The sequence below is a fragment of the Myripristis murdjan genome, chromosome 4 (assembly GCF_902150065.1).
Source record: "Myripristis murdjan chromosome 4, fMyrMur1.1, whole genome shotgun sequence".
NCBI lineage: Eukaryota > Metazoa > Chordata > Actinopteri > Holocentriformes > Holocentridae > Myripristis > Myripristis murdjan.
The window spans coordinates 16,846,949-16,862,564 of NC_043983.1; the positions used below are offsets into that span (position 1 = coordinate 16,846,949).

General features: G+C 42.9%; 2 protein-coding genes across 6 annotated transcripts; one reads left to right on the forward strand and one right to left on the reverse strand.

Moving 5' to 3' along the window:
• Window positions 1–847: 847 nt before the first annotated feature.
• Window positions 848–10,243, reverse strand: paics (phosphoribosylaminoimidazole carboxylase, phosphoribosylaminoimidazole succinocarboxamide synthetase). 5 transcript variants are annotated; one of them, XM_030049295.1, is made up of 15 exons: window positions 9,814–10,243; window positions 8,957–9,445; window positions 8,803–8,862; window positions 8,089–8,712; window positions 7,086–7,163; window positions 6,500–6,654; window positions 4,633–4,672; window positions 4,254–4,451; window positions 3,273–3,451; window positions 2,961–3,140; window positions 2,699–2,812; window positions 2,515–2,598; window positions 1,975–2,155; window positions 1,264–1,422; window positions 848–1,167 (listed from the first exon to the last, which is right to left on the reverse strand). In XM_030049295.1, the coding sequence occupies exons 1-15, from the start codon at window positions 10,226–10,228 to the stop codon at window positions 1,001–1,003; spliced, it is 3,123 nt and encodes a 1,040-aa protein (XP_029905155.1). In that variant the 5' UTR covers window positions 10,229–10,243; the 3' UTR covers window positions 848–1,000. The 5 variants fall into 5 exon arrangements, with proteins under 5 accessions (XP_029905155.1, XP_029905156.1, XP_029905157.1 ...); XM_030049296.1 differs by having other exon boundaries at window positions 1,001–1,167; window positions 9,820–10,243; XM_030049297.1 differs by having other exon boundaries at window positions 1,001–1,167; window positions 8,089–8,691.
• On the forward strand, window positions 5,353–15,603 carry ppat (phosphoribosyl pyrophosphate amidotransferase). Its single transcript, XM_030049301.1, has 11 exons — window positions 5,353–5,593; window positions 10,703–10,769; window positions 11,587–11,793; window positions 11,994–12,106; window positions 12,204–12,349; window positions 13,397–13,469; window positions 13,556–13,707; window positions 13,857–13,984; window positions 14,079–14,300; window positions 14,410–14,530; window positions 14,708–15,603. The coding sequence occupies exons 1-11, from the start codon at window positions 5,466–5,468 to the stop codon at window positions 14,875–14,877; spliced, it is 1,527 nt and encodes a 508-aa protein (XP_029905161.1). The 5' UTR covers window positions 5,353–5,465; the 3' UTR covers window positions 14,878–15,603.
• Window positions 15,604–15,616: the final 13 nt, after the last annotated feature.

Here is a 15,616-nt window from a genome sequence, read left to right on the forward strand (position 1 = left end):
TTGTCTAGGAGACCCAGAATCATTATGACATACACATTGTGTCCATTTCAGCTCTGTGACTGCATCTCATTTCTCAGTAGGTTGCATATAGATTCCGTGATACACTCGGGTAAATTGCATTTTTTAAATATAAAATGCAACGCTCCAAATTAAAACGCGGAGGAATTTGTCAGATATCAGCTGCCCTCCACTCATCTGCACCACTCTACCCTCAGCACTTCCATCCTCCCACTGCCACCCACACATGGACAAAAGATTGAGCGGTTCATAGGTTGTTATATCCATTATTTGTTATCAAAAGGGAGAGCTGTGCTGTAATAAAAGTAAAAAATAAAATGGTGGCATGATATTCTGACTCATTCCCTTGGCTCCAAACTACGGGGATGAAGAAATAGGTTAGAATTAAATTCTCCACAGGGACTACAGGCTCCCTCTTGTGGTTAGATTAAAATTGGACCACGTTTTTAATGAGACTTGCCATGCGATTGCTTTGTGCAAGAGTCATTTCAATTATTAGGGGGATATAAACGTTTCAGATGGCGCGGGAAAGATTACTGTCAGAGAACAGCCGCATAGTGCCGATATACAGCCACACCTGAATCAGTGCACTTTGGACAGTCTTTTTTGGCATCAGTGGCTAGGTATCAAGGTGAAATACTTCAAATGAAAATGTGGCACTGAATAAATATACCTCAGCATGTGACAGTGCAAACTAAAAGTGATTTTTCTTGGGAGGGGGGGCCACCATACCAATTATTCCTCTTAAAACTCTTAATTTAAGTGCCCTTGGTAGTTTGCCCAATTTTAACACTTTTGAAGTTGGTGAATGAGGAACCCCAGAAGCTCATTTAATTAAATCTCTTTAATGGAATGTTTTCTGAAGTACAAGCAGGTTTAGTACTGTGAGTAAGTTTGTGCAGGGTAAACAAAGGAGATGTGATTCTGAAAGGAAGTGGAACCCCATAAGAACACACTAGACTCCAACAGGTCGCCAGCCTCTTTAGAGACTGCAGGCTTGCAATTTCTTGTCTGCCAGCTTGAGAGACACCCAGGTGTTGAGCATGGAGGCCCGCAGCTTGCACCACACCAGATGGTCACTTAGCCCAAAGATCTGGGCAGCAAACTGGGCAGCAGCCTCTGGGGAGAGGACGGTGGAGCAGCCAAGACCTGCAGGACAAAAACAAAAGTGAGGTTCATGCAGAATGATAATTATCATCATCTTGCCTGTGACAATGTCAAATGCACTTTTCTGAATATGCTTACCACTTGGCATGCGAAGGGATGACCAGACATCTTGTGCCCCCCAGTCTGGAGTGAGAGGTGGGCAGTTGATGACGGGGTAGGCGGTATTTCCTGACATCACAGGACCGAGGCCGTTGCTTCTGCCTGCAACAGCCACAAACACGGTGGGCACGCCGTCACCTGAGGAAGAGCACATAGATCAATACATACAATTTTGAGATGACAATACAATCTCCATTTAATTAAAAGGAAAAAAAATTCAATGGGTAGCAAAAAATTGGGAAGTAACTCAAGGATTTGGGTTATATCAGGAGTGAGAGCCAGCATGCTGAACATGATCTATTGATACCTCACAGATGTACAAGATATTAAATATAAATTCACAAGTTGAGGTTTTGGACAAAGTTATTCCTGTGCAAAAATTCAAAAATTTGTGTTTAATAATTTTTTTCTAGTTAAAAGCTGAATGGATTAGGGAAGACACTCCTTAGTTTGCATTAATGGACAATGATTTTGGGTAGATGAGAATAACTTTCCATACTTAAAACTGAACAAAACCTCACAATCAGCAGAAGATAAAGTGCTTTTGAATTATGTATTCCAAGGCTGACACTATGCATTTGTTGTTTTTGATGGGCCTGAAGTTTTGAAGTAGCAGGGAAGAGATAAGACACTTTGATGCCGCTGACAAAAAGCTTGCTCAAGCTTTTGTTCAAAGTGAATAATGCACACCTTCATATCCAGCTTTGATGCGGAGTGTCTCATCGGGACCTTTGTGTGCCGAGGTGACTCTCAGCGTGCAGGGGATTCCATAGGAGGCGCAGGCTTTCTTGATTTTTTCACAGTGGGCCATGTCTGAGGTGGAGCCCATCAACACCACCACCCTGCCACTGGCCTGGGGCTCCAGCAGGAGCTAGGGACAAACACAGCACTCATGAGCCCATAAATGTACTGCCTTACTAATCCACTAAAAGGCATGGAGGTAAAGGCTCTTGTTGTGTATGGAGATAATTCAGCAGATGTGTCTGAACATAGGTGAGAAGCAACAACTCGGCATTTGTTTTCCACTGTTGTACAAATACTGAATCAAGAGACTCTGCTAAAGTTCAAAGGGGAATCTAAAGTGATAAAAGAGGAATGAACTGCAACAACACGTCCTGTCGATTCTAGGCAAACACTAAAGCCTGCTCTGGTAAAACAATGTAGGTCATTTCTTGATCTTGCAGGGTAAAGGTCAAATTGCTCATGGAGACTAAAATTAGGTCAGCGTACCTTGACCCTTTCAGAGACCCACTCAAAGTTTCTCTTCACCATTTGCATTGCTTCAGGTGTGACTTCCTTCAGGTCTCGGTATACCTAGTGGTGAAAAAGTTCAGTTATGTATTACAGTAGTTTAGGAAAAAAAAATATTAGAAGTGGCAAACGCACAAAAACAAGACAACTGGTGAATTCTTACTTGCTTATCTTTTTGCTGGCTGCGGTCTCCAGCTGGCCACAGCCTCCAGGAATCGTTATCAATCACATCAGCAAGGACGACTTCTTTGGTCGTCACATTCACACCAAACTCTATCTACAAGTTAAAAAAAAAACCAAACAAACAAACAAAAAAAAGCAAACTCATCAGCAGTTGTGGAATTACAATAGCTCAGTAGAACAGTAGTTGCTCTAAGATACCATGATCCTAAATGACCAGCAGAGGGCAGTGTTACACTATGTACCTTCATGTCAACCAGCGTGCAGTTCTGAGTGGCCCAGGCCTTCTCCAGAATCTCAAAGATGGCCACGGTGCTGCGATTCATGATGTCCACCTCACACTGGCCAATACTGAGCCCGGCCAGAGAGAATTTGGCCTCCAGCAGCTGCTCCTCAGACCACTGAGGATCATTGTTGGCATCATCCTACACCAAAGACAAAAGAAACAGTGTAAAAAGGGTCGATTTCAACAACAAAAGCAGGTACAGTATACTTTGGCTCTTTGGCCTCTGATTTGCATCAGCCCACATTCCCCAGAGAACACATGACACGCATACTTTGAAGAACATCTCCATCTTTAGCGGAGAGAAGCGGTAGCCTTCTTTCACTCCTGGGTTCCTCTTGAGGAAGGATCCAGTTGCCACTCTCCGACAAACCCACTCGATGGGGATCATCTCGCAATGGGCTGCGATGAACGCAGTGTCTGAGTGCTGCTTCACAAATGCAGTCTTAATTCCTGCAAGAAAGGGAGCACACGATAAATATAAAGCAATGTGTTAGATAAAGAGCAGCCCTGTTCATTTAAGTGTTTGCAAATGCCTTTTTTACAGATTTAGAATATATGTAAAAGCCGGTTTTATTTGTTTTATATCCACATTGCATGTACCACATGCTCTGAGCCAAATGAAATTATCATAAAAATCCAGTTCAGTATTTTAATTGTGCACCAAGTATACTTTGCTATGTCTTAGACTGATCTTTTAGACATCAATGGTTTTAAGATGTACAAATCATCAACGAGAGCTGTCATTATGCCGAGATGAAGGCTGAGTAGATGTGGAGGATGTGGTTTGTCACATTCTGGTGATTTATAAAGAAGCAAAGTCTCAGTCACAAGACAGCAATTACCACTGAGTGGCGAACACATGGATTACACTCATGAGGGGCACATGAGCACAATTATCCAATTACTTTAAATTAATGCAAGGTGGAGAGTCATTTTGAAAGGTGGGGTTTTATGGACTTGAACGTAAAGGTCAGACATTACTGAGCATCATGTCTTTAGGGATGTCAGCTGGGCCACATGGCTCAGGCTCTGTACAGATACCTAACCTCATGTAGCAGCTATACAACTATTCTTTATGTTAATTTCAAAAAGATAAACAAAATGAAATGTGTTTACGCATGGAGAAAGACTCCCCAAATCAGAAATGAAGTTTTTTTTTTTTTTCCTCATAACTGCTCCACTCCACATGCAGCGTCCTCTGAGTCAGGCGGAAACACACAGCAACCTCATTTGCCCTTTGGTAAATGCTCACCAGCCTCCTGCAGCAACTTGAACACGCAGCTGGTGGTTTTGTTGGCGATGGCGGCCTTGCCCTCCATCTGGTCCTTCCTCACGGCATTTCCAGCTGTGATCTGGTCTTTGGACTGGACCAGAACCAGGCCGGGCTGGTCCACCAGCTCAAAGATTTGTTTAGTCTTTCCCTCATTCAGCTTTTGGCCAAGCTTGAGCTCTAATACACACACAAAATCAGAATCAGCGCACTTGAACAACACTTTGAAAATTTTTTTTTCCCTTTTTTGAACAATTTCTGAGTACTATAATACAACACGTACAAAAATAAATAAATAAATAAACAAACAATAGCAATAAAGGGAAACAAAATGTAACAAGATCTGGGTATTGGACAGTACCTGGTGTGGAGACCATGATGTTCCTTGTGCACCTGAAGTCCTGAAAGACAACACAAGCAAGGCAGAAGTTGTAAAATAAAAGTTACACCACTGAACCTGCGGCCGAGGGGAAACTTGGTGCGTAGAGAGTCGCAGGCGCGCAGACGAGAGAACAGGGAAGTCTGTCTGCATCTTACGCCCTGCAACAGCCAATCAAAACACTCCGTCGACTCACACGGCCAATCACAGCGGCGCATTTCAACCACATGGAGGGGACACTCCCCAGTCTCAATAAATGTGCAACACGAAGATTTTTTTCCCCATCACTAAACTATCCCTGTTTTGTGTCCTCACCACGGGCTCAGCCTTTCAAAAGATTTGATAAAAGGCATCACGAGAAATCAATTATTCGGTTGAATCGACAAATTTATCCAGTTGGTTAGTTGTTAGTTTTTTTTTAATTGTGTTCATCCGCATCGCAAACTACCACGTGTGTGTAAGTTAAGAGCCAATTCAAGATGTCAGATCAGGATGTCTGATGTGATCCAGTTCGATTAATTATTATCATCTCTCGTTGCCGGCGACATTTTGTGGCAAGAGTTCGTTTTTGTTTTTCACCTTTTTTGGTCGCAAAGCTTTTGCTCGAAGTTACAATTCAACAACCGGTTGAAAATGCCAGCTGTGGTTTTGTTTGTTGGACTTTTGTTTTAACTAGTTGAGCTGTCTTGTAGACAACGTTGCTGGCACGTGGTCTGTCATTGCGTAGTTAGTGGTAGGCACGCACAGACGCACGCGCGCGCTGATTGCCCGCTGAAGGGGAACGCACGGGACGTCCGGGGACCGGCAGAGATACGATGGAGTTTGAGGAGTCCGGCATCGGAGAGGAGTGCGGGGTGTTTGGATGCGTCGCGGCCGGAGAGTGGCCGACACAGCTGGAGGTGGCGCAGGTCCTCACCTTGGGGCTCGTGGCGTTACAGCACAGGTAGGAAACCCCGTTGGCGCCAAGATATTACAATACTACCTGTCACGTGGAGCCAGATCTACAGGTGATGTCCCCCCTTTTTTATGTTACACAATGCAAAGCGAAAGTATGAAGCAGACATCTGAGGAAATTAGGGAGCCATCACCTCCACAAAACAAAACACGAGGCGCACATGTAAGGTCTCTAGGCGGTGTGTCTTTAAAAAATACAAAAATCAAGTCTCATTAGTCATCATCGCACCACTTATCAGAAATGTATTAGATGCGCCGTTAGCGGTTATTTTTCACGGGGGAGGGGCAAAAAACTTATAAGGCATGCACCATTAAGGCTAGAGTGAGAATCTATTTGTTATCGGAAGTAAACAACAGTGGCTTAGTCACTACAACTATTTCAAGGTGGCATGACTGACTCTTGGCAATAAAACAAATGGAAAATGTGCTGCAGAATAATGTGCTGGTTCTCAGCCCGGACTCGTGGCAAACTTGTCATTCAAGGAGAAAAAGGAGACTCCTAATAAGACAGGAATGCTGCATGTGTTCATAATGCGTGATGACTGCTTTGCATAAAACCTGTACTGTTCCTGTAAAAACTACCTAGTAGGTTATATATATATATTTTTTAATCTGTATACCCCCTGAAAACACTGCAGCATTTTTACACGAGTTAACACAGACCATGATAAAGTCGCTATTATTGTTTAACTCCTCATATTGTGACTATTGTGTGACTATTCTTCTGTAAAGAAAAGGATTAAATGTGCAGGTTCATCCAACGGAGCAGCATTCATGCCTTTTCTGCACACTCGCTTATGCACCATTCAATAGTTTGTGTAGTGCACCTTTATTTCTTAATGTGTTGTATTTTTTTTTTTTTTTACTTCATGGGGTTAACATTAGTTGAAGTTACCTGCTTGTCAGGAGGCAGATTAGGGGATGCCATTGAACAGACCGAATTGATCTCTATTATCGGGATGTGATCCTGCTCCTCTTTACACTGGAAATCCATGTGATTGGCCAAATCAGTCCCAGTATCCAGTTTTTTCGCTATCCTGAGTGTGTTATCTGTAAATACAAGCAAGATAAGGGAAAGGTTTGGATTTGTTTTCTCAATTGCACAAATGTTTTTAAGATGGATGAACACTGATATGACATTTTAGATTTTTATGGACACATGCCTGATTGAGAAAAAAAGATCTGAATATGTGACCTGGAAACCTTTAGTTCTGTAATGTAGAATCATCAGACACAAAATCCAGCTTGTTCTTAACATTCGCTTATCCCAGAAAAAAATCCCCCTTTTAGTCTAATAGCGGGACCTCATCATGACTTTTCCTCTGTGTTAGCAGTTATGACCCAGCTGTCGGCCATAATGTCATTAAGAAACTTCATGGCAAATAACGTGACCAGGTCCCTGAATTAGAAATTATAGTCTTTAGATTGTGGATTTTTAAGTGTAATCTTGTGACATACAAATTAAGAGGCGCATTTCAGACCTTGATCCACAGCTTTCCTCTTCACTCCTCTGCTTGTTGGCAAAGTATCGTCTGTGTCTAACCCAGTTTCAGTAGAGCCTGCAACGTAAAACAAGCACACCACTAAAGGACAGAAAACAAAGACCATTCTCATGAAGAAAAAACTCCACTGCAGATTTCACATGCCACGTGCACAATGTTGGACTACTCAATCAAGATGTCTACATTATTTTATAGTGCACATATGCCCATCATGTAAGTTCATAACATACTGATGCTTTTCTACAAAGTATGAACATTTACTTAAAGGCTTCAGTGTGCTACTTTTTTTTTTTCTGCTGACTAAATTAAACAGGATCTAATTTGGCTCTGTGGTTGCACCAGAGTGGATTGCAAAAGTGAGCCAGTCTCCAAAATCAAATGTGCCCTTTCCTCTCAGGAAAAACGATGAAAGAGCGTTTCTTCACCTAGAAATGTAAATGTTCCTGAAATGGTCACTATTTAATTATTTATATTTAATTAAATATTTAATTCAAACCAGCAAAGCCTGAGATGTAGGCTAACAGGCCAAGTTAGATAATGTTTGAATTATACCATCAAATTAATTAATTTGATGGTATAATACAAACATTATCTCAAACAGACACAAAAGCGTTTTAACAAATTTGGGGTATCATAAAATGTCCACACTGCAGATGCCCCAGTATCTGTTGGGTTTCTGTAAAGGTCTCTGCCTTGACGTTTGATATGATTAGACACTCTACAAATAAAATTGAATTGAATATCTAGAGGTGCAATCAATAGGCCTATCTAGTTGGAAATCGTTTGGTAAGTATTGATGTATTTTGTCAATTGCTGCTGACATGACATTTTTAAAATTGGGGGGTATAAGGAATGCATCGTCAGTAAAAAAGTTCAATGCTATTGGACATTGTGAATTCCTCTCTGGTCCAGCTGATGTCAGTGGTGCATTTCTATAATCCATCAATGATGTACTAGATATGAATGATGAAATCGGGCTCACTCATGAATCTGTGGTGTTGATACAAGCTGCGCTCCTTGCCTGTATGCAGCGTCAGTTTTTCATTATGTGATACAACCTCAAGACTCACAGACGGGCCAGAATCAGAATTGCAAAGTCTTTCCTCTCGTGCTCCCGTCACCGTATCCCTTTTGTCCAGCTTTGGCAAAGTGACATCTGTATTGCCATTCACCTCACAGCCCTCCAATATAGTCAGTCCACTTGACTCTGCTGCCTGGTCTGCATATCCCATGTTATATGGAGATCCGTTAACTGTGCGGTTCAGAATGGCATCCACCTCGTCATAGAACCTCATAAGGCGTCGCGGATCGTTGCCATCAGTCTTACCCCTTTGCAAGGAGCGGTACAGGTACTTGAGGTTTTTATACTTGGTGTGGCACTGTTTCCAGTCACGTTCAATGCCCTGCTGCATCAACCTGTTGGAGATCTGGACAAAGATGTCCCTCTTCCTGGTCGAGCTCTCCAGCTGCCTGCACACGCCCTCCTCAGACCAAACTTGAATCAACGCCCGCACCTCCTGGTCACTCCAGTTTCGACCCGTGTCTGACACCGTGACCACATGGAACTGGTCAGAGCTGGATGGATCTGTGGGTGATAGATGGGCCTCTGGAGTCACAGAGAATACAGTATTGAACAAGCAAAGATTTCCATGTAAAGTAAACAAACTGTATGCATGGATTATTTGATTTGGGGTACCTGTTCCTCTCCATTTTGCTTCCATCTCTACATCGATTTCATAATCATCACTGTTGTCATCTGGAAAAAAAAAAAAAAAAAAACAAGTCTTTAATAGGAAACTGATTTTTACCTTGTGTTCCAAATCATGTTGTGCACAGTGCAGACTACTTACCATCATCAATTTCAATGACAAGTTCATTTTCAACACCTCTTATCTGTGTTGTCTGGCCTGCTGGTGATCCCAGCCTCCCTGCTCCCATTTCTCCATCACACAGCCTCTTCTGCATCTCTTGGGCCTCATTATCCAGCCCTCTATCCAGAAGGATGGCCTCCACCTCATCAAAAAACTTCATGTACTTCCCTGGGCCGCCGCCACTGCTACCTCCAGCCACTTGGGCGCTCTTGGCAGTCTTGTACTCATACTTGAGGTTTTTGTATTTTGTTCGGCATTGTTTCCAGTTGCGCACCACTCCAAAGCTCCTCTGCATTTGCCGGGACATCTCTTGAAAGATGGACTTGTTGCGGAGCGTGCACTTGAGGCGCTCTCGAATACGGCGGTCGGCCCAGACACACAGCAGCGCTCGCACCTCCTCATCTGTCCAGTGGCGGCCCCCTTCTTCAGCCACACATTGAGTGTAAGGGAGAATCCGACTCTTGATCCCTGCATATGTACACACACACACACACACACACACACACACACACAGTGTTTTCTATCAAATACACTGTACTTAATGCTGTAATGTTTTTGATTACAAATTTTACTGGATTCAGTATCCAACTTCTTTACTGTTAATGTTAATTATAGATTTACAGAATTAGATTACAATTTGTGGAACAATTTTAGAACCAGATTCAAGTAGTAAATCACTTAATTTGGTTTGAGGATAAAGTAGGTCAAGTGGCATGCCAGCTTTTGCTTTTGTTTTTGGATTTCCTGGTCAGTCAGTTGCCTTTTTTAAATGTGCTAAAATGTTTTGAGCATTGTAATATTGTCATCATTAAAACCACTCTTTGGGATCAACCTACAGTTACCTTCCTGCATTGGAATTGTGACTGAGGAAGAGTAGATTCCTCTTTCATTAGCCCCTTCTTCCTCCTCTTCCTCCCAGCCCTCCACTGGCCTTCCATTAGAGGTTACGTGGGACTCCACTCCTTGGCTGTAGTTGGATGTGCCTGCCGCCTCAGTCTTCCTGCTCTGAAGTCCCAGGCTCCTGCACTTGGCCTGACACTCCCTCCAGCTGCGCACAACACTGAGCCTTCTCAGACGCTCTGAGATCAACTCAAATGTGCTTCTGCTCTCACCTATGTGCTGAGCTCCCACCTCTTCCCACACTGACATGAGAGCCAGCACATCTGCTTCCCCCCATTGCCTCTCCACCGCGGCACTCACTTCTACCACCTCCTTATCACCTCCTCTTTGTCTCTCTGCTCTTCTCTCCATGTTTGAGCTGACCTGGAAACGCTTTCTTTTCCCCCAACCCGTCTGTCTCTGCTGCCCAGTTCCCTAGGCAACCAGGCGGTTAAGCCTGAAAGCAACGCCTCCATGTAGCAAAGCAGCCTCACTACTGGCTTAAGCTGTGTGGTGTGGGGGCGGGACCAAGTGTAATCCGAGAAGCAGCTTGGTAAATAGGCTGAAACTGCAGCAAGACGACTCTCCATATACGGCAGCTCCACTGCCACCGCACACACATCTTTTTTTCCGCCCTCTTCAGTACTGCTTGAAAACAATCCCTGTATCAAACTGGTTTGGTTTGCCTGGAGGCTTTCATCAAGCAGTTGCTATTAAACAAGCTGATTCATGTGTTTAACTTCTTAAATTACATAAGGGCACAGTGAGCTCTCTTTATTTTATTTTTCAGTGGCCTCTGGCATATTATTCAACGAGGTTATATGTGGCTTGCTTGTTTCTACACAGGGGTCAGGAAAGTGCTGGGATTGTCACAAGTAATGGAGCCAGCCCACCTACATACGCAACCCACAAGGTAAAATGTGATCATTGAGCAGCGTTTGGAAAGAATGAAAAATGAAAAATGAAAAATGTCACAGCACAGTCCAGATTGTGTTTTTTTTTTCCTTTTTTCCCCGGTACATTAACAGCTGCATTAAATATGATCCATGACGTCTTATCGCAGTATTTATGGCTACACACACACACACACACACACACACACACTTACACTTGAATGATTTCTTTGTCCAGTTACAGTCAGCCTGTGTACATGACCAACACTGCCAAATATCAGGAGTGATAAATGGCAGGTAAATCCCGGCTTATAATTAAAGCAAATAAATAAAATGCTACTAAATTTGTGAGGAAGATCTTGGTGTACTGGTGGAGCTGGGTCATACACTCACGTCTGCTGCCTGCAGGCTGGACCAGTATTCAAGGGTTGCTTGAAAGCCGATCTTAATGTGGCAATCAAGCGTGAGTAGAAGTGACCAAAAAACACCTCAAAGCCCTACTGCATTTGCAATGGCAGTAACAGCAGTTTGTTGTACAGACAAACCACTTTCAGTTTTAAACTTGAGCAAAACAACAAGCTGCTGTTGCTATTGTTACACACACACACACACACACACACACACCAGACAGTAACTTCAAATAGCGTGGTTGTAAAAACTCTTGCTGGTTAGAGCCTCAGAACAAGGACACCCATGTTTCCCATCACATCTAGATTTTGCTCTGTTCTGCCATCAAACATCATGGCTGTAGTTTAGCTTTTTGTTTGTGCTTGGTGTGTGTGTGTGTAACTGAAAAGATAACCCACAATGCTCAATGGTTAATTTTCCCATTTTTAGGGGATGGGGCTAGTGAGCAGTGCTTTCCCTCCTGAGGCCCTGCTGAAGCTGCGATATGGCAACCTGGGCATCGGTCACACCCGCTACTCAACCACAGGAATCTCAGAGCTGCAGAACTGCCAGCCCTTTGTGGTGGACACACTGCATGGCAAAATTGCTGTGGCACACAATGGAGAGTTGGTAAATGCTTCTGCCCTGCGCAAAAAGGTTAGCACTACACTGCCTCCACATGGCTGCTGCCATCTTGATGCATAAGTTGTAATCACTTGGTTTGTATGCCCAAGTATAATTTAAACCACCACATGCAGTGCAAAGCTTATGCAAGGAAACTGATAGTCTTGTGTGTGTGTGTGTGTAAAATGATTCCCCTGTATGTGTAGTGCATTAATCATAAGTGCTCCCTGCAGGTGATGCGCCATGGTGTCGGCCTGTCCACCAGCTCAGACAGTGAGCTGATCACCCAGCTCCTGGCGCTGACCCCACCTATGGAGGAGTTAGATGCACCAGACTGGGTGGCCAGGTCAGTGTTTTGACAAAAAAACCTTGGTAAATATAAACTGTCATTTACATCACCAGTAAAGTAATGCCTTTTTAAAAAAATGGTATTTGTCCTGCAGAATTAAAAATCTGATGACAGAGACCCCTACATCGTACTCGCTGTTGGTGATGTACAAAGATGTCATCTATGCTGTCCGCGACCCTTATGGCAATCGGCCCCTCTGCATCGGACGCCTTGTCCCCATTTCTAAACTGCACACCTCAGGTACTCAGACTTTACATATTTTGCTACATCTTAAACACTCAGCTTCAAACGAGTTAAATTTCAAGTATGATTGACTGTGATATACACTCAGTGGCCACGTCATTAGGTACACTTGCACAATCTAACACAATCCAATACAACTGTTCTGCCATTTACAGTTTACTTTTATGATGCTCGGGTTTTCTTTTGATCACAGTAATAGAGGTGTTCATTCAAATCTGTGTTGGGCATTGAGCTCCTAGTTAATGGTGCTATTGTTCTGGACTGCATTTTATTGAGAGGTGTTTCAACTATTCTGTCCCCCCTCATGTATATAAATAAGGAGGACAAAAAAATAGAAACACCTCAATATAATGTAGTCCAGTGCAAGACCTTTGCAAACTACAACCTCAATAACAAACACAGAATTAAATTTACACATTCTCTACAATGGCAACAAAAACTGGACATTATAAACTTTCTTAAAGGGTAGAATTTATGGCAGAGCTGTTGACCTGAACTGCATTAGACTGTACAGGTGGAGCTGATAAAGTGGCCACTGAGTGTATGTAATGTACTACAAGCTACTGTAAAACAGAGACAAATTCCTTATATGCACAATCAATCAGTCTCTAATTTAAGATGCAGAATCACTGTGCAACATGACCCCAATACACTTGACAATTAAAAAAGAATACACAGGACAAAACAAGCAAATAGAATAATAAAAAAAAATGAAATAAAACAGACACATTAAAAACATCAATACACTATATAATTGAGAGATAGGATAAATCATACAGCAGGTAAATAAAATAATAATTGTTGGAAAACAACCACATTAAAAACAGCAGTGTTAAAAGGACTTGGCCAATAAAGAAGATTCTTATCACTACAACCCCTTTTGCTGTACACATCATGTGTTTATCTTAAAAAATGCTCCACCTCCTGTCACACTGTCAGTGCTCAGCATTTTTCTGTCACAGTCCCCTTTTGGTAAACAAGATTTCACCAGAGGTCAGAGGTGTAAGCATATGGATTAAACCACATAATCTGCTCCCCCATCAGGTGCTGGAGAGGGGGACACCGAGGGCTGGGTTGTGTCATCGGAGTCGTGCAGCTTTCAGTCCATTGGTGCCAAGTAAGTTTTCACCATCTTCCTTAGTGCCGTGGCAGCCCGTGGTGCTGTCAGCTGTGCCCGTTCTTCATGGCTTTCTTGGTGCTCAGGTATTACAGGGAGGTCTTGCCAGGAGAGATAGTCCAAATTTCCAAACATGGAGTCAAGTCCCTGAGTGTCGTCCCCCGTCCTGAAGGAGACCTGCCTGCCTTCTGCATTTTTGAATATGTTTACTTTGCAAGACCAGATTCCATATTTGAAGGTATGAATATTTATTAGCAGTATATCATTCCATAACCTAATTCCTCATAATAATAATAATAAGGTTGTCCCTAGCTTTTTGCAGATACATTGAGAGTAGATGTTTTAGTTTTTGCAATTGAATGCACATTTTATTCCGCGGTGTTGCAGGACAGATGGTGTATACTGTCCGGCAGCGCTGTGGTCGGCAGCTAGCCATAGAGGCCCCAACAGATGCGGATGTAGTCAGCACTGTGCCTGAGTCTGCTACTCCTGCCGCTCTGGGATACGCATGGCAGGTCAGTCTGCAAGCTGCTCACAGCTGATTCTGCTGTTGCACACCGCACCCCTGATCGTCCTGCTAACCTGTCCTCTTGTGGTGTAACTCTGCAGTCGGGGCTGCCGTACATAGAGGTTCTGTGCAAAAACCGCTACGTTGGGAGGACGTTTATTCAACCCAACACTCGTCTGAGGCAGCTGGGAGTGGCCAAAAAATTTGGCGCGCTGACAGACAACTTTGCTGGGAAACGAGTGGTGCTGATCGATGACTCCATTGTCCGGGGCAACACAATCTCTCCCATAATAAAGTTACTGAAGGAAGCTGGAGCAACAGAGGTTAGTTGTCCAGAGCTTGAAATAGCTGTCCAGGATACTACACACTCACTCTGCGTATCTCTGTGTTGACCTGGTAGTTTTGTCTCTTGCCTTGAAATTCCTCTGACAGGTCCATATCAGAGTTGCCTCGCCGCCTATCAGGTTCCCATGCTACATGGGTATCAACATTCCCACCAAGGAGGAGCTCATCGCCAACAAGCCAGAGTTTCAGGACATTGCTGGCTACATCGGTGGGTCCACTTTAGCCTAGACCTTAACAAAACCCACACACACCAAAGCAATTACAGCAATGCACTAATAACTGTAGATTTTAGTTGAAGAATATATTATGACTTCACTGAGTTTTCTAATATAGCATTTTTTTCTGACTTGCTAACCCATATCTGCTTAAACCTTTCCTGTTTAAGGTGCCGACAGTGTTCAGTATCTCAGTGTGGAGGGCCTGGTGTCAGCTGTCCAAGAGGGAATTGCCTCCCTCCAGAAAGATGAGATGATCAGTTCTAGTAAGTCCAGCAAGAGAATTGGACACTGCACCGCCTGCCTTACTGGAAAATATCCAGTGGAGCTCGAGTGGTAACAACTGCTGCAACACAGTGGCCATCTGTGGGGCACTGGAGTTGCAACAACACTGGATTACTGAAAACTCTTTATGATTCCTCTGAACTCCAAAATTGAGACCTGCTAATTAAATATTACCTGTTGATTAAAAGTAAGAAGTGTCTGCTTGTCTCAGTACTACTACTGGGGCCACCAAGAAATGTAAGAAATGTTGCAGGATTTGCTTTCCCTACAAAAGGTGGTGTTATAAAAAAAAAATGCTAAAGTGATAATCATACTGCTGAGACCCTGAGATGGTCCATGTAAACCCATGCATTTTCATACAAGTTTTTTTTTTTTTTTTTTTTGTACATTTTGTGATGTTCTTGGCCTTAACCTCCAGAGAACATTTGCTGCATTTTTGCTATAAGTAAAAAAGCACAAGGCTTGCTACCAAAAATAAGTTAAGACTGTTAAACATTATTCAGAAGGCCTTAGAAAGTTAAGCTTGGCTTACGTTTTCTTATAGTGTAGTTTTATACATATTTTCCTTACTAACCACTGTGCACTCACTTTGTCTCTGTTTTATTTGTGTGAAAGGGTTTGTCTGCTGGATATTTTTCACTTGTGTTTTTCCCTGTCTTGTAAACATTACATGAAACAATAGTTTGACTCCATCTTCACAACTTGTCATTAGCAAGGAATACACAGAATAAAAGAAAATATTTACACAAAACCAACAAAATAAATATGGTGACTACAGCAATAAGTGTTTCCTT

Coding starts and splice junctions, on each gene's coding strand:
- ppat (XM_030049301.1), top strand. CDS start 5,466: ATGGAGTTTGAGGAGTCCGGCATCGGAGAGGAGTGCGGGGTGTTTGGA. Junction 11,794..11,993: donor CTTCTGCCCTGCGCAAAAAG/GTTAGCACTACA, acceptor TGCTCCCTGCAG/GTGATGCGCCATGGTGTCGG. Junction 13,985..14,078: donor CTCTGGGATACGCATGGCAG/GTCAGTCTGCAA, acceptor GTAACTCTGCAG/TCGGGGCTGCCGTACATAGA.
- paics (XM_030049295.1), bottom strand. CDS start 10,228: ATGGAGAGAAGAGCAGAGAGACAAAGAGGAGGTGATAAGGAGGTGGTA. Junction 9,446..9,813: donor TCCAATGCAGGAAGGTAACT/GTAGGTTGATCC, acceptor GTACATATGCAG/GGATCAAGAGTCGGATTCTC. Junction 6,655..7,085: donor GAGGAAAGCTGTGGATCAAG/GTCTGAAATGCG, acceptor TTGTATTTACAG/ATAACACACTCAGGATAGCG.